Source organism: Podarcis gaigeae, assembly GCF_964106915.1.
Source record: "Podarcis gaigeae genome assembly, chromosome: 6".
Lineage (NCBI taxonomy): Eukaryota > Metazoa > Chordata > Lepidosauria > Squamata > Lacertidae > Podarcis > Podarcis gaigeae.
In genome coordinates, this window is record NC_139682.1 from 6,968,741 (window position 1) to 6,996,615 (window position 27,875).

The 27,875-nt window shown below is 45.7% G+C and overlaps 1 protein-coding gene across 1 annotated transcript; it reads left to right on the top strand.

The window, feature by feature from the left end:
* Nucleotides 1–1,597: 1,597 nt before the first annotated feature.
* OPRL1 (opioid related nociceptin receptor 1) lies at nucleotides 1,598–27,875 on the top strand. The gene is made up of 4 exons (XM_083744619.1): nucleotides 1,598–1,972; nucleotides 2,554–2,806; nucleotides 19,429–19,784; nucleotides 25,256–27,875. Exons 2-4 carry the CDS (start codon nucleotides 2,586–2,588, stop codon nucleotides 25,777–25,779), a joined length of 1,101 nt encoding a protein of 366 aa, XP_083600745.1. The 5' UTR covers nucleotides 1,598–1,972; nucleotides 2,554–2,585; the 3' UTR covers nucleotides 25,780–27,875.

Below are 27,875 nucleotides of genomic sequence, written 5' to 3' on the forward strand. Positions count from 1 at the left end.
GCTAAATTGGGCAGTGCAGCACCAGGCAGCTGCCTCTTTTATTTTGCCGGACTGTACTCGGAAGGCTCAAATTCTGCTGCAGTTCTTCCAAAGTGGTGACTTTACTCTGTTCTGCTTTGGCAGGGCTGCCTTTATGTGTCAAAAGAAAGAAAAAACATTTTTGTTTTTTAGAGGTTCCTAGTTTTCGGTGCATCTTCCTAACACTTCCAATATTGGAATGTGTAGATATTGCTATGCATTTTCTTGCACCTTTTTGTATCCGCATTTCCTGTCATCCCATAATGCAGGCGATCGTGTATTTGGAAGAGCCAGTGTGGTGTAGTGGTTAAGAGTGGTAGTCTCGTAATCCTGGGAACCGGGTTCGCATCTCCGCTCCTCCACATGCAGCTGCTGGGTGACCTTGGGCCAGTCACACTTCTCTGAAGTCTCTCAGCCCCACTCACCTCACAGAGTGTTTGTTGTGGGGGAGGAAGGGAAAGGAGAATGTTAGCCGCTTTGAGACTCCTTAAGGGGAGTGAAAGGCGGGATATCAAATCCAAACTCTTCTTCTTCTTCTTGTCTGGTCCAGACAACTGTAGCTTGGAGATCTGTCCCTTCCTGGGACACTCAGCTGAATACTGGATTACACAATGGGCAGACATGCTTAAGGCTCCAGAAAAGCAGGGACACCACCAAAAGAGAGAGGGGTTTGGGGCTTTTTTTGGAAAGAATTTGACATTTGATATTTCAGGGAAAGCATCAAAGTAGTAATCATGGGGGAAATCAGGACTTCGTTAGGCTTCTTACACTCCACTACATACTCTTCCCTGATTCCCCAGGTAATGCGGAGCAGTGGTTAGAGTGTTGGACTACAACCTGGGAGACCAGGGTTCAAATCCTCACTCAGCCATGAAGCTGGCTGGGAGACCTTGGACCAGTCACTGCCTCTCAACCTAACCTACCTCACAGGGGGAGAACAATGCGACCAACCTGAGCTCCTGGGATAGAAATGTAATAAAATGGCATATTTCTCTTCTCTTTTTATTAATTAACCCCACCTAAACCAGGGGCTAATCCTGCTGACGCAGATCAAAATAATGCAAGGGAATCAGATCTTGACGTGTGTTGCAATCTATCTATTTTATATTTCTTATTTTAAAAAAATAGTTTGCGGTTTAGCATTGTTCTTTTTTAAAAAAAAAATACATAATTTTTTGGGGGGGGAGGTGTGTGTGCTTAGGGCCTCTAAAGGTCTCCATTATCCAGCCCTGCCCTGAGGCACTGCCAAGCAGGTGTGCAGCAGGTTACCTGCACGACTTGGCAAAAGAAGATCACGTCCTCTGCCTCCACCATCGCTGCTCCCCCAACTTTGCTGGGCGAGACTGGTCCAGAGATACGACGGGTGATGCCACAGCAGCCGGGAGAGAAGAGGGGAAGGAGAAAGCAGCAGATAAATGACCCCCCCCGCGCGCGCCCCGCTCCCCTTTCCCGCCACCCTCCACAGGTGTTTCACGCTTTGATCGAAGCCTCTCCGATTCTCCTGTCTCCAACAGCAAGGTCTGCGTTGGAACGAGCTTCTCGCCCGCCCCCGTGGCTGGACCATCCTTCCCTCCTGATGACTAGCAAAAGCAAGTCTGCTCTCTCCCCGCCTCGCCAGCTCCCTTCCTCCACTTAGGTTAGAAACCTCTGAGTGTGTGTGTGTTGCGCTTCTTGGCATAACCCGCTCCCTTTCCCCACCCCCTCTCCAACTTGGATTTTTCTTCCGCATCACATCCAGATCTCTGCTGAAGCCTCAGCTCCTCAGAGCTGTGGGGGGGAAGCAGCCTGCGAAAAAGAGAGGAAGGAGAGAGAGGGAGTTCTCTCTTTTAGGTCGGCTTTGTCTCGCTCAACTCCTTACTAGGGGACGTCATGCCTGGGCCACGGCGCTGCTGAAAAGCAAAGACCACCCATCCCCGAAGACCTGCGTTCCAGGAAAGAAGACGTCTTCCCCAAGGTAAGCGGGAAGGTGTCCTTTGAAGTTAACCTGGTGTTGGGTTCTTTTTTCTTGGGGTTCGGGGGACCGGACTTGATGCAGCTTTAGCAACAAAACCGTGCATGATGATGCTTTCTCCCAGATAATTGCTTTTAAGAAAAGCCGCCCCCTTTCCAGCCCTACAGCCTTGCATTCTGCCATCATTCACCTGCCAGCGTTGCGAGGTGCACTTTGAAGGGAAGGTCTCGCTGCAGCAGAAAGCAAGTGCAGGCGATGGATTATTCCCTGCATGCACGGAAAAGGGGGGGGGGGCGGGTGTCTTGCCGATCTGCAGCCTCTTTCTTTGTGCAAAGGGGCGTGCGGCGGCGGCGGCGGCGGCGGCTGTCTTAAATCCAGCTGCAAGTCCCTTTCAAAGTCTCCCTGGCAGACCTCCTTCTTCAAGCGGGTTAGAAAGGCGTGATGTGATTAGCACGCATGCAGCGCCTTTGCAGGGATGCTGCATTCCCTCCTCACGCCAAAATAATCTTGCCCCCTGTGCCAGAAATCTGGGTTATCACGATTAAGCCTGTGTCCTCTCCTCCCCACCCTCTCTGCATCTCCAGAGCTTCTCTGCTCCCACCTTGCTGCATCCAGCATGGACCCCCTCCTGCACATCCAAGCGGAGGATGTCTACTATATGAGGAAGCTGGTCAACGACTCGTCCCTCTGGAACCTCAGCTTGGGCGAGTGGTTCCACAATGGCACAGCAGATGGCTTTCTGCCCATGGGCATCAAGGTCACAATTGTCATCGTCTACTCCATCGTCTGCATCGTGGGGCTGGTGGGGAACTGCTCCGTCATGTATGTGATCATCAGGTAAGCCAAGCATGCAGGTGGGTTAACCCAGGAATGAGCAGCCTTCTGTGCAGAGAAGGGCTCTCTTTGACGAGAGATCATCGCTGCTTACCTCTCTTCTCTGGCCTTCGAGAAACGGCAATAAAGGCAAGGGTTTCTCTGAGCATGTACTAGATTTCTTTCCCTCACTGTCTCGTAGCAGAGAATGAAGGTGTTTCTAGGTCACCAACTTGAAGCAGTTGCTTTTATGAGGTGTGTGCAGACTGTTCAGAACCTACCCAGTAGCATCTAATCCTTACAGCAACCCTGCAAAGTAGGCCAGCGTTATTAAATCCATAATCCATAGGCTAGCTGAAGCCCTTCTCGTAAGCAAATGGGTTCTTCATTTATTAGGATGCTTGCCAGGGTTTTGAACTGAGGACTAAGTCACAAGTGGCTTAGATCTGCAAAACAGGGCAGAAGGTCGAGGCAGGTTGGAGTAACTTTCTGGAAGGCCAATTTGTCTGCATTGGAATGGCTTGGAATGATCCAATGTGGGGTCCCCAATGGTGTGATCATTGTGGGGAGAGGGGGTGCTTTGTTTGAACATGGGAAACTCGGGTACCAATCCCTGCTTAGGCATGTGCGTCATAGGCTGGCCCTGGATATGATAGTGTTGTCTCAGGGCTCAACCACACTTCCGCTTGCTCCAGAACCTGCCCCCCAGGAAAACTCCCTGTTTACTGCTGGATCAGAGCAAACACCCACCAGGTTTTCTCTGGATTGATGCTTGCTCTCATTTAATACTAAAGAGTGGGATTTCTAGGGGGTGGGTGGGGGACACAGTGGGGCAAAGGCAAAACCACTCAGACTCATGCCTAGAAAACCCAAGACAAGTGGAAAGCTGCTTGGACCCATGTTTTCACATTGCCATCACTGCTACAATCATATACAAGAGAATGAAATTGGATTTGCTTTCTTATTCCAAGTACAAATACTTATTTCATTTTCAAATACTCTTGTTGCTATTTTCAATTATGTATTTTTAAGTACTATCAACATATGGTCACCCTCATGTAACAGGTTAGTTTTTTCCCCTTAATAATGATATGTTGCCACAACAGTGCACAGCCCATTACAAAAACCTTTAGGAAGAAAATTATTAAATTAATTCCAGAACTGGAGTTTGCTGCAGGTGTCCATTCCATCATTTCAATTGCATCAAATTTTCATTACTGATGCAGTCATAAAACACTGCAAAAAAGAAAAGAAAAGGGTCTCTTGATGCAAGTATTCACACCATTGCCTCAAAATTCTTGCTGTGGGGTGTTTGATATATATACAATGATGTCCTGTGCATGGGTAAAACACAGAGCGCAAAATGGAACATGATGCAAAGATATATACACAGTCAGTTCAAGACTGGGTTTTCTGTGGGGTGTTGGTGGTTGACAGTGGGTTTTTTTTTCATGTTGGGGACAGGGGAAGCATAAATGTACCGAAGGAACTGAAAATGCATTCTTTATTTGAGTTTTTTAATCACTGTTTATATGCCACCTGATTAAAAAATGGTCTCCGGGCAGCTTGCAAACCATAAAACATTACAATTCTAGATAACCCCAGTACAATAAAATAGTACGCAAATCCAGGGGAAACATTAAATGTAAACATTTTACAGCAAGACGTAAGACGGTATAGAGAAATGCACAGCATCTTCAAAAGCAGGCACCAGATCTAAACGTCTGTGGATTTACAGGTTCACAATCCAAAAAGGCCACAAAGAAGGTGGCAGGAGAGACTTTTTGGGGAGGGCATCCTAAAACCGAGGGGCCACCACTTAGGGCCCTTTCTCCTGTAGGCACCTGTTGTACCTCACTTGGTGGGGAGCCTGGAAAAAGGGCCTTTGAAGTTAATCCAGACAGCTACTTGTGGGAGGAGATGATCCTTCAGGTCACCTGGTCCCAAGCCATTTAGGGCTTTCCTTTGAATTAGGCCCAGAAGCGTGCTGGACATCAGTGTGTATGTAAGTCATAGAATCAAAGAACTGAAGAGTTGGGAGGGACCATGAGGGTCTTCGAGTTTGACCTCCTGCAATGCAGGGATCTTTTGCCCAATGTGGGGCTCAACCCCACGACCCCACGACTCTGAGATTAAGAGTCTCATGGTCTGCTGACTGTGCTTTCTCAACAGAGTTACGAAGACAAGTTCAAAGTGTTACTCTTAGCAAAGAAAGTGCATAACCACTTCAGACCAGCTTGTTTGAAGGATCTCAACCACTTTTATCTATGGAAGTGGCACTGTTTCAGGTGTTACTTTAGAACTCCCTGCTTATTGAATCAGGTGTGTGTACTCATCATACACTTTTCAGCACCCGCTGAAAAGGTTTTTGTTTAGGTAAGCCCATGGGTAGGCAAATTAAGGCCCGGGGGCCGGATCTGGCCCAATCACCTTCTAAATCTGGCCTGCAGACGGTCCAGGAATCAGCGTGTTTTTACATGAGTAGAACGTGTGCTTTTATTTAAAATGCATCTCTGGGTTATTTGTGGGGCATAGGAATTTGTTCATTCCCCCCTCCCCCCCAAAAATATAGTCTGGCCCCCCACAAGGTCTGAGGGACAGTGGACTGGCCCCTGCTGAAAAAGTTTGATGATCCCTGGGTAAACCTATACAATCATGTAGAAGTTGAGATTCTTAAAAAATAAGAATACCTGTTGTTGACTTTAATTATCTTTTGGATGATTTAAAAATACCTAATAAAACAAATTCCTTCCAGTAGCACCTTAGAGACCAACTAAGTTTGTTATTGGTATGAGCTTTCATGTGCACACGAAAGCTCATACCAATATCAAACTTAGTTGGTCTCTAAGGTGCTACTGGAAGGAATTTGTTTTATTTTGTTTCGACTACAGCAGACCAACACGGCTACCTACATGTATTTAAAATACCTGTTTTTAAACTGTGTTTTATTGATCATTTCATTTTTTCATTTTGGTAACCTGCTTAGGAGTTTCATTACAATCAAGTAATATATAAATTCTGTAAAATAATAATACGATCATGTCATCCATACCTTATTTACAGTTTTCCCCATTCTGTTTTAGGCCAACGGGATTTTCCAATTCAGTATTCAGTTTTTCTACACCTTGTGGAATTAGAATTTCACGAGTAGGAAAGGAAGCCACATCTACCCCACTGGTGCCCATCTGACAGAGAAGAAGTAGGAAATAGAAGCACAGTCTCTGAGTGATAGGGGTGCCATATGTCTAGATTTTTTTTTTTTTTTTTGAGTTTTGAGGTATTCCTGGGGGGGGGGGGGGAAAGCTCAACATTTTTTTGAAATATATATGGCAACTCTACTGAGAGGTCCTAGGTCACCTGCAAATGGACTCAACCCTAACTTAAATTCAGTCCACTAGGGCCACAACCATTGGGCAGTTAAGTTAGATGATTAAAATCATAGAATCATAGAATTTTAGAGTTGGAAGAGAACTCAAATGTCATCTTGAAAGACATACATTGGCTCCCAGTACGTTTCCGAGCACAATTCAAAGTGTTGGTGCTGACCTTTAAAGCCCTAAACGGCCTTGGCCCAGTATACCTGAAGGAGCATCTCCAACCCCATCGTTCTGCCCGGACGCTGAGGTCCAGTGCCGAGGGACTTCTGGCGGTTCCCTCATTGCGAGAAGCAAAGCTACAGGGAATCAGGCAGAGGGCCTTCTTGGTAGTGGCGCCCACCCTGTGGAACGCCCTCCCATCAGATATCAAAGCGATAAACAACTACATGACATTCAGAAGACATCTTAAGGCAGCCCTGTTCAGGGAAGTTTTTAATGTGTGACTTTTTAGTGTATTTTTGGTCTCTGTGGAAGCCGACCAGAGTGGCTGGGAAAATCCAGCCAGATGGGTGGAGTACAAATAAATATAATAATAATAATAATAATAATAATAATAATAATAATAATAATAATAATAATCTGGTCTAACCCCCTGCAATGCAAGAATCACAGCTGAAGAATCCTTAACAGAAGGCCACCCAACCTTCAGTGAAGGAGAGTCTATCAAGGGAGTCTATTCCATTGGTTCTTACAGAAAAAAAGTTCTTCCAAATATTTAGTTGGAATCTCCTTTCTTGCAATTTGAATCCATTAGTTTGGGTCCCGCCCTCTGGAGCAGCAGAAAACATACCTGTTCCATCTTCTTCATGGTTTGGAACCAGGTGCAATCGACATGCATGGACTCTCCTTAGCTAGAGCAGATCTTCTCCTCAGTTGTGTGGATGCTGGTGGGGCTGGGGAACAGGAACGTATCAGAGCGGGTCATGAACTGACCAGGCCATCCTAGGGACGTGTATGTCTGTCAACACTGGTTTCCTCTCCGGGATGCGGGTGGCGCTGTGGTCTAAACCACTGAGCCTCTTGGGCTTGCTGATCAGAAGGTCGGCGGTTCGAATCCCCATGACAGGGTGAGCTCCCATTGCTCTGTCCCAGCTCCTGCTAACCTAACAGTTCGAAAGCATGTCAAAGTACAAGTAGATAAATAGGTACCGCTGTGGTGGGAAGGTAAACGGTGTTTCCATGCGCTCTGGCACTCGTCACGGTCCTCCGTGCGCCAGTAGTGGTTTAGTCCTCCTGGCCACATGACCCGGAAAACTGTCTGTGGACAAACGCCGGCTCCTTTGGCCTGAAAGTGAGATGAGCGCCGCAACCCCAGAGTCGCCTTTGACTGGACTTAACCATCCAGGGTTCTTTTACCTTTACCTTTACCCCTCTCAGTTTCTCCCTTTTCCAGTTAAATTCGGTTCTCTACATTTCTGCATCAGTTTGTGATCATTATTTTTCAAACGCTTTTCTTGCAAAGGGGCTGATTAGGTTATTGATAATTTATCATGTATTTACAGTGGTACCTCGGGTTAAGTACTTAATTCGTTCTGGAGGTCCATTCTTAACCTGAAACTGTTCTTAACCTGAAGCACCACTTTAGCTAATGGGGCCTACCGCTGCCGCCGCGCCGCTGCTGCATGATTTCTGTTCTCCTCCTGAAGCAAAGTTCTTAACCCGAGGTAATATTCCTGGGTTAGCGGAGTCTGTAATCTGAAGCGTATGTAACCTGAAGCGTATGTAACTCGAGGTACCACTGTATTTACTTGTTGAAATTCTCATTGCTGTTTTATGACGGCCAACGAATGGCAGAGTCATCCTCTGAATACCCGTTGCTGGACAGTGCTTCATCCTGGAGAAGAGTGACTAGTGGGGTGCCACAGGGTTCTGTCTTGGGCCCGGTCTTATTCAACATCTTTATCAACGACTTGGATGATGGACTCAAGGGCATCCTGATCAAATTTGCAGATGACACCAAACTGGGAGGGGTGGCTAACACCCCAGAGGACAGGATCACACTTCAAAACGACCTTGACAGATTAGAGAACTGGGCCAAAACAAACAAGATGAATTTTAACAGGGAGAAATGTAAAGTATTGCACTTGGGCAAAAAAAATGAGAGGCACAAATACAAGATGGGTGACACCTGGCTTGAGAGCAGTACATGTGAAAAGGATCTAGGAGTCTTGGTTGACCACAAACGTGACATGAGCCAACAGTGTGACGCGGCAGCTAAAAAAGCCAATGCAGTTTTGGGCTGCATCAATAGGAGTATAGCATCTAGATCAAGGGAAGTAATAGTGCCACTGTATTCTGCTCTGGTCAGACCTCACCTGGAGTACTGTGTCCAGTTCTGGGGACCACAGTTCAAGAAGGACACTGACAAACTGGAACGTGTCCAGAGGAGGGCAACCAAAATGGTCAAAGGCCTGGAAACGATGCCTTATGAGGAACGGCTAAGGGAGCTGGGCATGTTTAGCCTGGAGGAGAGGAGGTTAAGGGGTGATATGATAGCCATGTTCAAATATATAACAGGATGTCACATAGAGGAGGGAGAAAGGTTGTTTTCTGCTGCTCCAGAGAAGCGGACATGGAGCAATGGATCCAAACTACAAGAAAGAAGATTCCACCTAAACATTAGGAAGAACTTCCTAACAGTAAGAGCTGTTCGACAGTGGAATTTGCTGCCAAGGAGTGTGGTGGAGTCTCCTTCTTTGGAGGTCTTTAAGTAGAGGCTTGACAACCATATGTCAGGAGTGCTCTGATGGTGTTTCCTGCTTGGCAGGGGGTTGGACTTGATAGCCCTTGTGGTCTCTTCCAACTCTATGATTCTATGATTCTTTCTCGTGTGCTTCCCATACATACCTGGTTGGCCACTGTGAGAAAAGGATGCTGGACCAGGTGGCCCATTGGCCTGATGTAGCTGGAATTGTCTTCTAAGGCATGGGGTGGGGCTGGCTCTATAGGCATTGGAGAGGCATTGGAGAGGACATAGAAAGAGGATTAGCACTTAAGACAGTGTTCCACTGTCAAATGGCTCTTACCGTCAGAAAATTCCTCCAGATGTTTAGTCAGAAACACCTTTCTTGTAGCTTGAAGCCATTGGTTTGGGTTCTAACCTTTGGAGCAGGAGAAACAAGCTTGCTCCATCTTCCATGTGACAGCCTTCTACATATTGGAAGATGGCTGTCATATCTCTTCTCCATCTCGTCCTTTCGAATGCTATTTTTTAAAAATTAAAGCTTTAAAAAAAATGTAACAAAAAGTGATATACAAGAGTTAACATAAAAACTGAAGAAAAGAAAAGAAAGAAAAGAAAAAGAAAATACTTCTAATTGTCTGCCTATCAGCTTTCTGGACTTATGCAAACTCCTTGCTCCTTTTTTCAGTCTTCAAACCCAGATATCACAAGCTCATTATCCTTTTTTTGCACTAAAAGTCCATAAGCGGTTTCCAATCATTAATAAAAGTCAACAATGATTTTTCTCTAATTAAACACATCAATTTTGCTATCTCAGCCAAATCCATTAATTTCAGTAACCATTGTTCCACAGTAGCTATCAGATCTCCTCTCAGTCTCCTCTTTTCCAGCCTAAACATACCCAGCTCCTTCAATCATTCCTCATAAGTCTTGGTTTCCAGACCTTTGATCATCTTGGTTGCCCTCCTCTGCACACGTTCCAGATTGTCAAAATCCTTCTTAAATTGTGGTCCCCAGGACTGGACACAATATTCCAGGTGTGGTTTGACCAAGACAGAATAGAGTGGTACTGTTACTTCCCTTGATCTTGAATACTATACTGCTGTTAATGCAGCCTAGAATAGCATTACAGTGGTACCTTGGGTTACATACGCTTCAGGTTACATACGCTTCAGGTTACAGACTCTGCTAACCCAGAAATAGAGAACAGAAATTGTGCTCCAGCGGCGTGGCAGCAGCGGGAGGCCCAATTAGCTAAAGTGGTGCTTCAGGTTAAGAACAGTTTCAAGTTAAGTGCGGACCTCCGGAACGAATTAAGTACCATATTTTTCGCTCTATAACACGCACCCAACCATAACACGCACATAGTTTTTAGAGGAGGAAAATCCGTAGGCATGCCACCCGTAGGCATTCCCTCCATAACACGCACAGACATTTCCCCTTACTTTCTAGGAGGAAAAAAGTGAGTGTTATGGTGCAAAAAATACGGTACTTAACCCAACGTACCACTGTAGCTTCTTTTTGCTCCTGCATCACATTGTTGACTCAAGTTCAGCTTGTGGTCCACCAAGACCCCATGATCCTTTTCACATGTACTGCTAGTAAGCCTGGTGTCTTATATTTGTGCAGAACCTTACACTTGTCCCCAATGAAATTAATTTTGTTAGCTTGGGCCCAGTTCTCCAATCTGTTAAACTCGTCTTAACTCCCAGTTCTATCTTCTGAGGCATTAGCTACCACTCCCAGTTTGGTGTCCTGAGGTCACCCAATGAGCTCCATGGCCAAATCGGGTTTTGAACTCTGGTCTCCCATGTTGTCATCCGACGCACTAACCACTATCTATGCTAAACCAGTTCACTGCAGCGTTGGGTTCCATCAGCTCATTTGTGTCTTTCCTCCTCTCTTATCTTACCACCATGCTTGCGTGCACTGACAAAACACTGCAAGAAAAGCAACCTTTGGTGCAATCAGTTGAATGAGTGATTACTAGGTTTGTGCACAGCTCCTTTCCATCCATCCCATAGCCTCAATATGGTGCTCCTGAATCCAGCTAACTTTCTCTGGGCCCACCCAGGGACCCCCTGACCCACCCCAGATTCAGCCCCAAAGCCATTTGGGAGGGGGGTATTTTAGAGTTTTTTAAAATAAAAAAATAAAATAAATAAATAAATCCACGTGGAACCCTAATCCTGCAGAAAGCCATCTAATTAGATTTTAATTTGATGCTGACTTGTTTTTAGGAGGTAATTTAATTATTGTTTCATTTTATACCAATGTTATATATTTGATGTTAGTCGCCCTGAACCCGGTTTTGGCTGGGGAGGGCAGGATACAAAAAAAAGTTTATTACTATTATTATTGTTATTATTATTATTAAAATAAAATAAACATACAATCAGGATGAGTGAAGGAGACTTTGCAAAATGTATTTGAAGGCAAATTGGCTGCAAGAGAAAAGTGCATTCAAATGCCGGCAAATTTCTGAGAGGATTTTTTCACCTTTCCAATCTCAAACTGATGCGGAGGTGTGATGGAACTGAATTTAAGATGGAGAAAATGTGAAATTGAAACTGACAGTTCTGCCCATTCCTTCATATTAGTTCTTCTTCTTCTTCTTCTTTGGCTAAGAAGATGTCTATTTTTAATAGCCCAGTCAATCATCTGCACAATTCATACTTCTGAGAAGTAATTAAATGGAAGCACTCAGGGAGTCTTGATCCCTGCTCACTACCTGTTAATCTTCCTTTGGTAGCAGGCGGTTCTACCAGTCTTGTGTCTTTCCTTCTTCTCATCATTTAGCCTCCTGGGGGGGGGGGGGTTTCTTAAAAATAAAAAAATCCTGAGACTTGTCTGTAGTTATGCACTGTGGGGGGTTACATTCTCCAAGAACCTTACGTGCTTTCTTAAAACTGAGAGGGTAAATTTCAGATGTGTGTAGGTGTGTGCATTTTATCTCCAAATCAACCCGTCCATCTATTCGTCTGCATTTCCAAATCTGTTGGCTTCGTTCTCCTCTCCCTGCCTTCCATTTAATATCCTTATTTGAGAGCAGCAATAAAAGCAGCTCGCCGGCTGATGAATGCTCCTGCTGAGAAGCATTGCTCAAAATTATTCTGCAATGACGTGCTGGGTAGCTGTGTGATTGTTTGTGTCTCTCTCGCCACTCGCCTTTCTCAGCCCTGCGTGCATTTAGAATCAAACGGAACACATTCGTGAAAGGTTTTCTCGCTTCAGCCTCAGTGGAGATACTTAAGCTCATGTACTCCTGGTCCGACTCAAAGCACACCAGGCTGAAAAACAATAGGGTATCTTTAAATATCCAGTGCTCCTGCCAACCTAGCAGTTCGAAAGCACGTCAAAGTGCAAGTAGATAAACAGGTACTGCTCTGGTGGGAAGGTAAACGGCGTTTCCATGCGCTGCTCTGGTTCGCCAGAAGCGGCTTAGTCATGCTGGCCACATGACCCGGAAGCTGTACGCCGGCTCCCTCGGCCAAGAAAGCGAGATGAGTGCCGCAACCCCAAAGTTGTCTGCGACTGGACATAATAATAATAATAATAATAATAATAATAATAATAATAATAATAATAAATTTTATTTATATCCCGCCCTCCCCAGCCGAAGCCGGGCTCAGGGCGGCTAACAACACTAAAACAGTACAACATTATAAAACATTATAAAAATGAATTAAAATCAAAATTGATGGCAACCATAAACTAAAGTTTTGTAAAGATTGCCAAAGGAGGGAGTCAGGCTGCGCCCTGACCAAAGGCCAGGTGGAACAGCTCTGTCTTGCAGGCCCTGCGGAAAGATGTCAAGTCCTGCAGGGCCCTTGTCTCTTGTGACAGAGCGTTCCACCAGGTTGGAGCCGCAGACGAAAAAGCCCTGGCTCTAGCTGAGGCCAGCCTAACCTCTCTGTGGCTTGGGACCTTCAAGGTGTTTTTATTTGAAGATCGTAAGTTCCTCTGTGGGGCATACCAGGAGAGGCGGTCCCGTAGGTACGAGGGCCCTAGGCCGTATAGGACCTAATGGTCAGGGGTCCCTTTACCTTTACCTAAATATCCAGTGGGGTTCTCTCTGAGGTTTCTTCAGAGAATGGCAGTACCACCAAGGCTTGTTGGACCTCTGTGCTAACCCTCCCCACTAATTTCCCTGAATTTGCCAGGGCAAAGAAGAGGGACTGCAGCAGGGAGGATTGAAAAAGAGAGCAATGAGCCCCATCTTTAGCGCCTGGGTGCAATGGGAAGTGTGAGAAATGGAGTTTCCCATGCCTCCCAACCATAGCTGTCAACTTTTTCCTTTTTTTAAGGGAAACTCCCTTATTTCAAATAGGATTCTTCGCAAGAAAAGGGAAAAGTTGACAGATATGCTCCCAACAGAGGCGGATTTAGGGCAGCACGTCTGGATCCGTCACACTGGGCATCGATTCTTTGGGGGTGCTGCAGGGTGTCATAACTATGACATAGTGAATTGAATAGAAGGCGAGAGCCGGGGTGACAGTGATCAGATTCTGGCCAGGGTGCCACGGAAATTTGAAAGGCCAAAGTCCTCCCCTGTTCCCGACCCTTTCATTGCAACATTCATTCATTTATTTTTTGCCTGCCCTTCACCCGAAGGTCCCAAGATGGATTACAACATTAGAACACAATACCTTGGTTCTCAAACGTCTTGGTACTCAAACAACCTGGAACCCAAACACTGCAAACCCGAAAGTAAGTGTTCCGGTTTACAAACTTTTTTCAGAAGCTGAACATGCTCCGTTCTGAGTGTTACGCTTCCGATTTGAGTGCCACACTTTCGTTTTGAGTGTTACGCTGAGGTCTGTCAGTTTTTGCTTTTCTTGCGCCTTTTTTGTTTTGTTTTTGTGACTGTGTGGAACCCAGTTTAGCTACTGATTAATTGATTGTGTGACTGCAGTACGTTGTTTATTGCTTTCATTTTATGGATTGATGTTCTCGTTAGATAGTAAAATTCATGTTAAATTGCTGGAATGGATTAATCCCCTTTGCAATACTTTCTATGGGAAAGCACACCTTGGTTTTGGAACGCTTTGGTTTTGGAATGGACTTCTGGAACAGATTAAGTTTAAGAACCAAGGTACCACTGTATTAAAACAGTTAAAAACAATGTAACAATCACAAAGCAGGGTGGGTCCTATAAATATATATCTACCCCACTGGGGTATCTCACTGAAATCTCACCAGAACCACTGTCTCCACTGCTTCATGGGCCCTACCACATGACACAGGCAAGGGAAGCATCCATTGGGATGAGGGTAAAGGTAAAGGTAAAGGGACCCCTGACCATTAGGTCCACTTGTGGCCGACTCTGGGGTTGTGGCGCTCATCTCGCTTTATTGGCTGAGGGAGCCGGCGTACAGCTTCCGGGTCCTGTAGCCAGCATGACTAAGCCGCTTCTGGCAAACTAGAGCAGCGCATGGTAACGCCATTTACCTTCCCGCCGGAGTGGTACCTATTTATCTACTTGCTCTTTGCCGTGCTTTCGAACTGCTAGGTGGGCAGGTTCAGGGACCGAGCAACGGGAGCTCACCCTGTCGCGGGGATTCGAACCGCCGACCTTCTGATCGGCAAGTCCTAGGCTCTGTAGTTTAACCCACCTTTCTATTTCATCTCAGGTGGCAAACTGGGATGTGCTGCCCCTGGTGTGGGGTTTCTGGTCTACAAAATGTTTAGTGTAATCATGATTGTGTTCATGCCCCACCAAGGCAGCAGAGAACACTGGACCATGGCCTCGTTCCTCTTTATGAAGAATGGTCTTCTTGCCTCCATATTAACTGAACTCCAAGGAAAACAGGCAGCAGAGGAGGGAAGTGGGCAGCAGGTAAACAGAGACAAATGAAGTTAATATTCTTCCAATAATCTGATCTCTAATGATGACCAAAAAGAAATTTGCTGCACATAGGAGGGATAAAATTAAATTAAATTTGAGTGCAAGGCAAGGCAAATACATTATCAGAAGCCCATCAAAGCGCTCCCATGGCTTTCATTTTTCTTTGGATCTCACTCTTTATGCACAGACACATAGTTGCAACAGGCAACTGGAGCAAGTCAAATGCAAATGTAATTAGCACGGAGTCGATGTCTTCGTGCAGAGTAATCAAAAGCTATGCTATATATAGGAGTATCGACAGGGCAGTGAAGCAGACATCCACAAGTCAGGGAAGAGGCAAACTCCTTCTGCAAAAGACGTCCAACGGTGGATTCAGGTGGGAACGCCAGATTTAGGGTGGTACGGGCAGTTCCCCCACTCAGGTGCCGAGCCAAGGGGGTGCAAAATTGAGCAGATCTATTCTAAAACGCACAACATGTCTTTGAACATTCTTAATGCAGCCTAAGCAGATTCTTCTAACCAGTGCTTTTTTTTCCTAAAAAAAATGTTTAGAGGTACTCTCATTTTGTCTCAAGAAAATCACCATTTTATAGTTCAAATTGGGAAAAATAAATACAGTAACTGGACAAAAGTACAAAGATTCACAAAATGATTGAGGGTATGTGTACCCCTGTATCCTCCCCAGAAAAAGCACTTCTTCTAATAATATCCTTTCACATTTCTATTCAGTTTTTACATCTCTTCACACCTCTAGCTATTAAAGCATATACTATAATTTCTACTACATGAGTCACTTTTTGTTGTTGGCGGTGGTGTTATGTATTTTTTGTTTCTATACCTTAAACCACCCTGTGGTCTTCAGATGAAGGGCTGTACATACATTTAGTGAAAAATAATAAAACTACTCACCAATTGTCCTAAAACTTCACAATCTCCTTCACCACTGGGGGAAAAAACCCTTTCCATCCTGCAATTAAGAGAGAGCTGCCATATGACACCCAAACCGATGTTGAGACATGGTCAAACCACTTAGCTCTGTGAGCCATTACAGGTCAGCCTATTCAGCTTTCAAATATGTGTTGATGGCTAGTGATAAAGCGAGAGAATCCTAGATTAGCTTGCCCATATCTGGACGGACTGGCGCAAAAACCTCGCTTGTTTATTTAGATCAAGCACAGACAACATTTTCTGCAATGAGAAGCACATCTAAAGAATATCAGAAGCAAGCGAGCCTGTGCTAATCGGCATATTTTAGTTGCATGTAATCAACACAATTTGTATATCAGTTACATGGATAGGGTGGCAGATGCTGGATAAAGTTGGACTTCTCAGTTCTTGGCCTCTGGGATTTTGCTGCAACAAGATTCAGTGTTGGTGCAGTGATTCTCATTTTTTTTTATTTTGCTGTCCGGTCACAGGGCTCACATGCAGAAGAAGATGTAGAAGATGGCATTTCACCAGGTGCAGGTTGTCATGAAAGCAACACCTGCTGAAATCCTTTTCTTCCACACAATGCTGTCTTTTTCACACCTACTCTGGCTTTGTGTCACACTTACACAGAGGCTATGCAAATGTCAGGATAATCAAGGATAATTATGCATCCTCATCATTAAGAGAGCTGTGGTGGAGAGTTCAGGTGAATGGGCTGGATCACCAGTGAGCCATGCCATCAATGGGTCACCCCACTGAGCCACTTTCTGCTGCGGGCAGGCAGTCTGTGTGCCTGCTCACCTGGCAGTGGTGATGTGGTAGTTTGGCAATACCACTGATTCCAGCACCAGGGAGCGTGCCTGACCTTACTGGCCCAACTGCTTCAAATATGCTGGACCTGATATACACAGGACTGGAGTAATTAGGAACCTAGGGGTCCATTAGGAACATGGGGTACACCTAGCTCAGTCGTCAAGGAGCTGTCAGGCAAGCACAGGCAATCCACAGGGCAGGAAAGAACACGAGGCACAGAAAGTAACAACACAGCAGGGTTCCTCTGGCTCATCTTATTCAACTGGAGACATTGCTGAGACTGACCACTGGGCCTGTCTTCCCCTTCTAGGCTCTCACTCTGGATCCATCCCAAGCAGAAAATGCTGCCTCAAGGGGGTGGGAGCTCCTCCTCTGGGCCTGTCTGGCCTATTGCTCAGCAACATGCAGGACTCTCCTTGAGCAAAGTGTCAAAGGGCGAGGAAAACCAGCAGGACTGGGACTCTGAGAGCCAGCGTGGTGTAGTGGTTAAGAGCGGTATTCTCGTAATCTGGTGAACCAGGTTCCCTTCCCTGCTCGTCCACATGCAGCTGCTGGGTGACCTTGGGCTAGTCACACTTCTCTGAAGTCTCTCAGCCTCACTCACCTCACAGAGTGTTTGTTGTGGGGGAGGAAGGGAAAGGAGAATGTTAGCTGCTTTGAGACTCCTTTGGGTAGTGATAAAGCGGGATATCAAATCCAAACTCCTCCTCCTCCTCCTCCTCTTCTTCTGCTGGGTAGCAATGACAACCTCTGACTCCTCTCTGTCTGAGTCTGCACTCACACTGTGACTCTTTGCCTCTACACCTGTCCTGGAAGGGCCTCCTTCATCTGACCCACCTTGATCGCTCAACCCCCCAGCTTCTATTACCTCCCTGCTCATCCTTTCCCCAGACTGCTCCCCGGTGTCCCACTGTCAGGAATGAGCCAGTTGCCAGCAAAGGTTTGAAGCCAACTGCAGAAAGCAGCTAGGAACAGAGAGACTTAGATGTTAGTCAGGCAAGGGAGAGCCGCCAGCTGCAGACTTCGGCTCTTCCTAACCTTCATGGGCAGACTGATAAGGCAGTAGCTGAGAGCAGGCTAGAACACAGAGGAAGCTCACAGGAAGCACAAAAAGGCACAAATAGACTCAGCCTCTCAGAACAGGAAGAGGTTGGAGCTGACCCAGTAAGTCCGAAGAATCGGTGAATGGGAGGGCTGCTAGATAGGAAGCAAAACAAGAGATGTAAGAGTCGTAAATTCAATATCTTCTGTGGACACCAGAAGGAGTCTTCAGAAGGGTCATCTTGAGTAATGATGCTGGAGGCTTTGTCAGAGCCATCTGGAGCCATCTGTTTATTTTTGCAATAAATCCACCTTTTTAATTACCTACGCTTACTGTGCTATGAAGCTGGGAACCTGGACCCGTGACACCCACCACCACAACTCGGGGTCTAAGCCATCGTCTTCTGTGTCATCTGTGGGGGGCTCTTGGGAAGGTGTTACCCAGTACTCTTCCTTATCCAGCCAGTCTCTAGCATCAGTATTGCCTACCCTGATTGGCAGAAGCTCTCCCGGGTTTCTGGCAGAGCTTGTTCCTCACTTGACCTGGGGGTGCTGGGGACTGAAGCCGGGACCTGCTGCATGCAAAGCAGATGCTGCTCCACTGAGCTATGGCTTTCCTCTGAATTAAAATGGCAAAGCCAGCTGGTTTAGGCCTGGAGTCCGCAACTCCAGTCCCTGTTGGCTGTTGCTTTAGCAGCAGCAATGGGACCCAATGGTGGAGGATTTGGTTCTGGCAGCAGGGGGGCACTTCCCACAGTCTCCGTACATCATGCGGTGGCAGCAGACCTACCGTGGTGACTCAGCCCAATTGGCTCAACCCTGCCACACGAAATCTTCTTAATTGGAGTTGCTGGGGATTGTATTTGAAACCTTCTACGTGCAAAACATGTCCTCTGTCACTGAACTATATACATGCTCTTTTCTCTGGACCAACACATCTACCGAGTGAGTTTTTTTGCCTGATGACTCATGCAGTCCTCTGTGCTTAAATATATGGATGCAGTGATCGGCCCTTATTCTGGAATCAATGAGTCCTTTCCCTTCACACACGCACACACACCTGGAAATATTTTTAGCTGTTTCCCCCAACAATGGTAAAGATTAACTTAATAGTAAATAACTGGCTGTGTGCTTGTATTATTTTAGCAACATGCACACCTAGATCCATCTGGTAGCTGCACGCATAAACCGCCATCAGGAAGCTGAAGAGGAACGAGAGCATTTGCAATCGTAGACAGGATGGTGCAATCCTGAAATTCCTGCATCTTAAAATAAATAAAGAAATCTTTAAATACTGAAGCTTGAAAAACATTTTTCAGGTATCGTCGAACAATGGCAAATTAGCACAGTTGGGGAGAATACCTAAAAGGAAATTATAATATTTTAAAATCAGGACACGGACATGGTTAAGTATAATTATTTAATTGTACATTGAAATGGAAAATGCCTCTGCGTGTGTGAAAGGAACATGGAAATTTCCACTGGAGCTAAGTAAGATCTCTCTGGGTGTCTAATAGGTTGATAATGAACTGAGAATGTGTCTCTGCTGCTCTCCCAACCCATCCTAGTTGGAATCTGTTTGCAACAATCTGAAACGGATTTTGCTTCCAACATTCCTAATTGTGGAGGCTGTTGGATTTTGAAAGGCGGGAGCTTAGCAAATTGCTCTCCAGGTGGTGCAGTGGGTCAGTGTATCTGGCTGTTAACCAGAAGGTCCGTGGTTCAAAGCCTTGGGCCAAGATTCCTGCATTGAAGGGGGTTGGACTAGATGACTCATGGGGTCCCTTCCAATTCTACAATTCCATGATTCTGTGTATTGAACTTGGCCAATACATAATGCAATGGTTTTGCAATTCCTCAAAACAAGATTTTTTTTAAAAAAGTAGACTTTTAAAATGTCGCACTGAAAATCAGACCCGTTCAGCTGCTCATTTTTGTGTCTTCCTTGCACTAGGTTCACCAAGATGAAGACGGCAACCAACATCTACATCTTTAACCTGGCCCTGGCTGATACCCTGTGTCTGATAACTTTGCCTTTCCAAGGCACCGATACCTTCCTAGGTTCCTGGCCGTTTGGAAACGCTCTCTGCAAGATTGCCATCTCCATTGACTACTACAACATGTTCACCAGTACCTTCACGCTGACGATGATGAGTGTGGACCGATATATTGCCATCTGCCACCCCATCAAGGCCCTGGATATCCGCACACCCCACAAGGCGAAAGTCGTCAACGTCTGCATCTGGGCTTTGGCCTCTGTCTTTGGTATTCCTGTGATGGTGATGGGATCGACCGAGAATGAAAACGACGGTGAGTGAAATGAAATATGTTAAGAATGCAAGATGGGCTGTCTGTTTCAAAAGGTAATTATTAAAATCTATGGGGTGGCAGGTGGCGTTGTGGTCTAAACCGCCGAGCCTCTTGGGCTTGCCGATCGGAAGATTGGTGGTTTGAATCCCCGCGATGGGGTGAGCTCCTGTTGCTCTGTCCCAGTTCCTGCCAACCTAGCAGTTCGAAAGCATGCCAAAAAGTGCAAGTAGATAAAGAGGTACCACTCCGGCAGGAAGGTAAACAGCGTTTCCGTGTGCTGCTCTGGTTTCGGTGTTCCATTGTGCCAGAAGTGGCTTAGTCATGCTGGCCGCATGACCCAGAAACCTGTCTGCGGACAAACGCTGGCTCCCTTGGCCTGTAAAGCGAGATGAGCACCGCAACCCCAGAGTCGTCTGCGACTGGACTTCAGGGGTCCTTTACCTTTACCTTTTTATTAAAATCTATAAACTTGCTTCTTCATTCAGGCTGCAACCGAAACACCACTTTCCCTAAAAGTAAGCCTCATTGGATTCAAGGGGACTTACATATGAGTAGACATGGCTAGGATTGCACTGGTAGCAAACGAGTTGGATTCAATCCAAATTTGGTTCATCAGTTTCAACAGCTCTACTCTGAGTATAATGCAGTTGAAGACTCCCCAATGTTTTCCTAAAATGCATAACTGCCGCATGGACCTTTAACTTATGCCAGCCTTTGCCAACCTGGTAAAAATATAGACCCAGCGTGCAGCAGGTTTGAAAAAGGTACGTTTTCATGTTGGGGTCATTAGGAAATGCAAGATGGTACAAACCACTCAATATTGGGCTGGGGGGAAAAGACTAGAACATCATTTCCAGATGATCTGGACTACAATACCCATCATCCTTGACCATTGGCCATGTTGACTAGGCTGATGGGAATTAAAATCCAGAACATCCAGAAGGCACCAAATAGCCAAAAACAGTTGGCAGCAAGGCCTTCAGCTGTGGTTCAAAGACCTGGATATTCCTTAATTTATTGAGGATTGAGCCAAATGAATGACTTTCTACCCAAGGAATGAGACATCTACCAGGAATAATAAAAGATGATGCACTCGTAGGGATATAGGTACTTTCTGGAGTGCTTTGAAGATAAGAAAGTCACAAGAAAGGGCATTTCTTCTTTCATTGTTTCCCCAACCTTCTGTGACTTTCAGCTTTGCTTTTCAGACTATACAAACAATTCAAATTCATCTATCTGTGGATAAATATTACTTTGTTGTACAATGGTTCTGATGGGGTTGTCTGGTGAACTTAGGTGCAGCAATATATTTTTGTAGTGATACACTATGTAGAATCAGCTGCCGCCAATATACCGTATATACAACTCACTATAGACACATACACACACACACACCAAAATGCCTCCATCCAATTTTGCAATGCATATCACTCAGAAGGTGTGTGTATGTGTGCATTTGGATCAAATGCCCCCTCTCCCATTTTGCAATCTTCAAAGATGTGTGTGATGGTAGTGGGGCGTTTGGGCAATTTTTTGAGGGCCAACTCCTGCCACCCCACTGCCATACATAAATATCATGGCCTCTATCTAAGGGGCATTTGGGGAAAATAAAAATCTCAGCTGCCAGCCTTTGGCAAGAGTCCTGGCACAACTGCAAATCACACTGCATTTACAGAGATCGACTTAGTTGGGACTGAACCCTTGAATAGCACGAACCAAATCCAAAAAATTATGTTAACTTTTTCCTCTACTAGACTGCCCTCACTGATTCACAAGCTGAAATTCAGATTGTCAAGCAGAGGAGTTTTTCCAACCTGGGTATTTTGCAATTCTATTATTGCACCCTTATGTAAGATGAGGACTGGTGCTTCAGAGGGGCCCACAAAACCAAAGCCTGGATCCCCAATGGAAGTAATTACATCGCAAAAAAACTTGACAGGTGGGGAGGAAACAGACATGCCTGAGTTGAATTCGCAGGATCGTGCCCAGCATCAAAATAACCAGGTGAGCCAAAAGGAACAGCCGATTCCTCTAGACAATCATCTTCAGGAATCTGAGCACTCTGTAAATCCTTTGGAAGAGGATTTTCTCAGCTCCTTTAGGATTCTCCCTCAGGAAGACCAACAAACAGTCATCAAGAGGCTTGATCTTATGAGCCAGACATTGAAAGAGATTAAAGAATCGGAGACAGAGACTGACAATAGACCCAATGGCCACAACAGAATGATAACTATAGAACTGCAAATCAGGGAATGAAAGCAGTGTCAGGTAAACTTGGGTGAAGCCTTGCCACCTTCCAATTTTTCAAGCTGAAATGTCTTAGCAGAGAACTTCCACAGTCTTCCGATGTTCTCATGCAGTGTTAGGGCTTTTGTTTGTTTTTGTTTGCATCAATTGAATTTTGGATCAATTCCCCCACCGTATAATTAATTTCGTGTTTTGTTTTAAATGGCGATGCTTAAAAGCAATGTCTAACAGGCTAGAAGGGAAAGGTCAGGAAAGACTATGGATGTCTAGGGATGAGCAACAACCACCTGTTCATCTAGGATGATGCATGAATCTGCCAGTTTCATTTTCTCTCAGTTTATCATTTTCCCAGTCTTAAACAATTCCATTTCAGCTTGCATCTAGGGTGAGTTATCATGAAAATTCATGTGAATTTCTGTGGATATACACCTTTTGTTTGCAAACACGTTTCCCTAGAAAGCATTTTTCTTCGTATTTTCCATAAATATAGGCACATTTCAGTTCGTGTTATTCGGCTGGAGAACTGAATCCCATTATTTCGAAAAGGGCTAATTTTGAAAGATAAATGTGTTCCAGCTCATGTGTTTGTTTCGGGAACTGCAAAATAGGGAGCTTGGCATTCAAATGCAAACCAAACTGAATTTCTCCCTCACCTGGTACATTCATCTCAACTCCCCAGGTACATCTCCATATATCAGCCTCCTCCAACCTGGTCCCTTCCAGATGTTTTGGACTACAATTCCCATCGTCTCTAGCCACTGCAGCTGACTGGAACTGCTGGGACCTGTAGTTCTGAAAATCTGGAAGGGCATCAGGTTATGGATGGCCACCCCACACCTTGGCATTGTCTGGGGGGCATTTTGCTTGGAGATGGTAAAAATCCATTTCAGCTTTGCTTCAGATGCACAGAGCTGGAATCACTCTCTAAATGCAGCAGTGGAAATCTCTATGCAAAGCCCAGCATCTTCAGAAGAACCCCGAAGCAGAGCGCCGTGAAGTTATTAGTCCTCCTGTCAGCAAATTTAGCAAAGAGACATAACTCCAACCCAGCCAGCCAGCACCCCCTCCTAATTCTGGGCATGACAAGAATTTACAAAACCAAAAGAATCTTCCAGGATCACTAGTAAGACTCGAGGGGCCCATGGCTCCTTTCCTGACTGCTTGCCAAGTGTGAAATAACTCTGAGTAATCTTGAGCTTACATGGGCTTGGCTGGGGTTTTAATGCCGCCCATGACATATCGCCTGAGCTCCCAGAACAATTTGGGGAATTAAGGTGGAAGGGAAGACTTGTTCAAGCGCTTACGAAGCCCAAAACATCAGATGTTCCACTTGCCTGTGGATTAGTCCTCTTTCTGCTCATCGGCTAAATTTCATCCCTGGGTGTGCCTGTGTGTCTACCTAGCTCCCTAAAAATTATTGATAACATTCATATCCTTCCACAGACATCTGAAGGCAGCCCTGCATTGGGATGATTTTAATGTGTGGCCTTCAATTGTGTTGTTGTTGTTGTGTTATTGTATACTGTACTATGTTGGAAGCTGCTCAGAGTAACTGGGGCAACCCAGTCGGATGGGTGGGGTATTGTTATTGTTATTGTTATTGTTGTTATTGCTATTGTTATTGTTATATCCCAGCACTCCTCTATGGAGCTCAGCGTGGAATATGTAGCTTTCTTTCCCTCTCCCCTTTTGTTCTCTCAACAACCCTGTGAAGTAAGTTAAAGTGAGAGAAAGTGACTGGCGAAGAACAACTACAACACAGTGATTATCCAGTGTCTTTTATGGCAAATGTTCCAGATTTGGTGGATGTCAATCATATTATGGAACTGCTGAGAGTCGCTTGGGGTTGGGGGGAAGACAATAGTTCAAAGGAAGAGGTTCTGCCTTGCATGCAGAAGGTCCCAGTTTGAATCCCCGGCATCTTCAGGTAGGACTGGAAGAGACTTCTGCCTGAAACCATGGAGAATTGTCACCAGTCAGTGTGAGGAATACTGAGCTAGATGGACCAGTGGCTTCAAGGGAGAGTTGAGGACTTTCAACACTAGTTTCCTAGGTACTGTGGTCCAGCACTCTAACCATTATACAACACTGTCTGTCAGGCATTAGAATAATAGAATTGTAGAGTTGGAAGGGATACCAAGGGTCATCTAGTCCAACCCCCTGCAATGCAGGAATAATAATAATAATAATAATAATAATAATAATAATAATTTATTTATACCCCGCCCATCTGGCTGGGTTTCTCCAGCCACTCGGGGCGGCTTCCATCAGACTATTAAAATACAATAACCTATTAAACATTAAAAGCTTCCCTAAAGAGAGCTGCCTTCAGATGTCTTCTAAAAGGCTGGTAGTTGTTTTTCTCTTTGACATCTGGTGGGAGGGCGTTCCACAGGGCGGGTGCCACTACCGAGAAGGCCCTCTGCCTGGTTCCCTGTAACTTGGCTTCTCACAGCGAGGGAAATGCCAGAAGGCCCTCGGCGCTGGACCTCAGTGTCTGGCCAGAACGATGGGGGTGGAGACGCTCCTTCAGGTATACTGGACCGAGGCCGTTTAGGGCTTTAAAGGTCAGCACCAACACTTTGAATTGCGCTCGGAAATGTACTGGGAATCTCAGCTAAAGCATCTGTGACGGATGCCCATCCAACCTCTGCTTAAAAACCTCCAAGGAAGAAGAGTCCATTACCTTCTGAGGGAGTCCATTTCACTGTTGAATAGTTCTTCCTGTCAGAAAGTTCTTCCTGATGTTTAGTCAGAATCTCCTTTCTCACTAAATCTATTGATTTGGGTGAATTCTCCAGAGAAGGAAACAAGCTTGCTCCATCTTCCATGTGACAGCCCTTGAGGTATTTGAAGATGGCTATCATATCTCCTCCCAGTCTCCTCTTTTCCAGGCCAAACATACCCAATTCCCTCAACCATTCCTCATAAGGCTTGATCATCTTGGTCACCCTCCTCTGCACACATTGTAGCTTGTCAATATACCACAAAATGGCCACATGACTCCATGTATAGTCTGACCAAGGCAGAAGAGAGGTGTAATATTACTTCCCTTTATCTGGACAGACATCCTCACACTGAAAGCTGAGACCTCAAAGAATCCCTAGTAGATTCAGTTCTTTACACTCAGACGGTATCATTGCACATTGTGTTTTGAATCTCTCTCCCTATAACAAATTTTCTTTTCATGGCCAAACCCTTTCTTTCCTTTTTTGCCTCTGCAGAGATCGACTGCCTGATCAGACTCCCCGAACCTGTGAATTATTGGGATCCAATATTTGGGATCTGCATATTCCTCTTCTCCTTTATGATCCCCGTCATGGTGATCACCATTTGCTACAGCCTCATGATCAGGCGCCTGAAGAACGTCCGCGTTCTCTCCGGATCAAAGGAGAAGGACAGGAACCTCCGCCGCATCGCTCGTCTGGTCCTGGTGGTGGTGGCCGTTTTCATCATCTGCTGGACCCCCGTCCACATCTTCGTCCTGGTCCGGTGCCTTGGGGCCAAAGCTGACAACGAGTTCAAGCTGGCCATCTTGTACTTTTGCACCGCCCTGGGCTACACCAACAGCTGCCTGAACCCAGTGCTCTACGCTTTCTTGGATGAGAACTTTAAGACTTGCTTCAAGAAGTTCTGCTTCCCGTCTGCCTTCAGAAAGGAGTTGCAGATGTCCAACCGCATGTGCAGTATTGCCAAGGATGTGGCTTATGCCTGCAAGAACTCAGATGGGACTAACAACCCCGCATGACTAGGCGTGGAAATCCCCATGGTACCGGTCAGCCAGCAAAGCCCGACGACCCCCACGTCGGAGTTGACTCAGATAACAGCTCTTTGAAGTCCAAGTGTTTTGGCCCACAGGCAGCCAGGAAGAGGAACGTATGAGAGCACCAATTTCACCATGATATAGAAAAGTGACCTCAGATTGACACTCTTCTTTCCCTCTAAAGGCTGCATTTGGTTATGCCTCCTGGATTCTGTAAGGCTACAGGTCCTGTAGACTTCGCTTGCTTGCACGCACACACACAGAGAGAGACAATTTGTTTTGAAACGAAGGAGGCAATGCCGAAATGTGGGCAAGGAACATTTCACCACTATGTACAGCTTGAGTGACTTCAACAGATCATCAGGCAGGGAATCGTTTGAGAAAGCGTTGCCTGGGGATGTCCTATGTGCTCTAAAAATCAAGCTTCATTGGAGCTACAGGCCAGAATGGCGTTGAGAGGGAACAATTTCCCCAAAATGTTCATGAGAACACGATGGTGCACCTTGCACCGTTCATTTCTGCCTTGAGCAAGGGAGATCCAGAAGGATCTCTTCATGCAGCCTTCAGTGGATGGGTGCATGGATACAGGATAAAGACCTACTTGGTGTTGGAGAATGCAATCTCTTTTGCGTTTGTTTGTTTTTAATATATATATAAAGTGCACCCTCACTTCATCTGCAAAATCTCTCTAGTGAGCAACCTGAGAGGCTGCGATGATAAATATTAATCACTTTGATTAATGTACCCAGGGAGGTTTTTTCGCAATGCAGCAGTAACAGAAGCCACGGACAGGCATGGCTAGAATGAAATCAAGGGACATCATTGAGATGCAAAGCATCCGTTTGATCAGTGACGACTGAAGGGATGAAAAATGAAGAGATGAGCTCACTCCCCCTCCCCACGACCGCTCCATGTACTCCCTGTACAATAAACTGCAGCAGCTGCTGTGCTTATGCCTAGCGAGTACCTAAGGACAAGCATACAGCCGAGGGCTGCTTAAATCTAATTATCCTTTCATATTGCAATGTGGATTCCAGGCAGGTTTCCTGATGGAAACCCGAGATGAAGCATTTAGTCAATTAAACCAATTCAAGTGTCTTAATGTGGAAAGAACAAATGGGCGTGAAAACAGGGAATCCAAAGTGCTGCGTTGTCGACTCATAGGAACTCGTGGCGATCGCTGTCTTGGTGGATCACAGCCAAGTAACTGTTGGGTGGCTTGGAACGCCGGATCAAGGCTATGATGGCTGTATTGCCAGTGGCAGAGGCAGCATGCGTCAAACTAACATTTGCTGGGGATCGCAAGAGGGAGAGTGCCATTGCACCTGTGGCCTATTTGTGGATTTCCCATAGGCATCTAGTTGGCCACTGTGGGAAAAGAATATTAGATCTGATCCATAATGCTGCTCTCATTTCCCCCCAAGTAGATGGCTGGTGGTGGACTTGCCCAGTAATTTATTCCTAGTATTTGGTAGTCAGAGACATAATGGGTGGTTGATCAACCAGCTTTTACACCGAGTAGATCTATTGAAATTAATGGACCTAATTTAGTCACGTTCATTCATTCCAACTGGATTTACTCTGAGTGATTGCTGAGGTTGAATACCACCCTAGAGGTCCCCCCCCCATGCAAATATCTCCATGGCTTCCTGTTAGAAAAAGGACCCATTCTGCAAAAGGAACAGTGAGGGGAGGAGTTTGCATTCCCCCTGAAATGCTCAGGGAACAATCTGACCGACAAAGAGCCACAAACGCGCTGCAGATATATATCGATTTAGCATTTGCAGAGGCTCCAAAGAACCTCAAGAACATTGTTTAGAACTAGAAAACAAAAGAGTTTCATTTGACCCTCTTTATTCCCTCGACCTTTGGGGCAGGCTACATGCTACATGCAAAATCTCATGGTGGAGTTTTGTTGGGGTTTTTTTGCCTGGAGAAAAGCAGGTTCGGAAGGAGGAAGCTTTGAGCAGAGACATGAGGAGGTGGGGTTCCACTTTGTAGAGGCCAGAATGAGGGAAAGCTGTCAGAAAGCGATAAACAGCTGCTGAGCAGGAAGAGAGAGGAGAGCCCACCACCCTCAC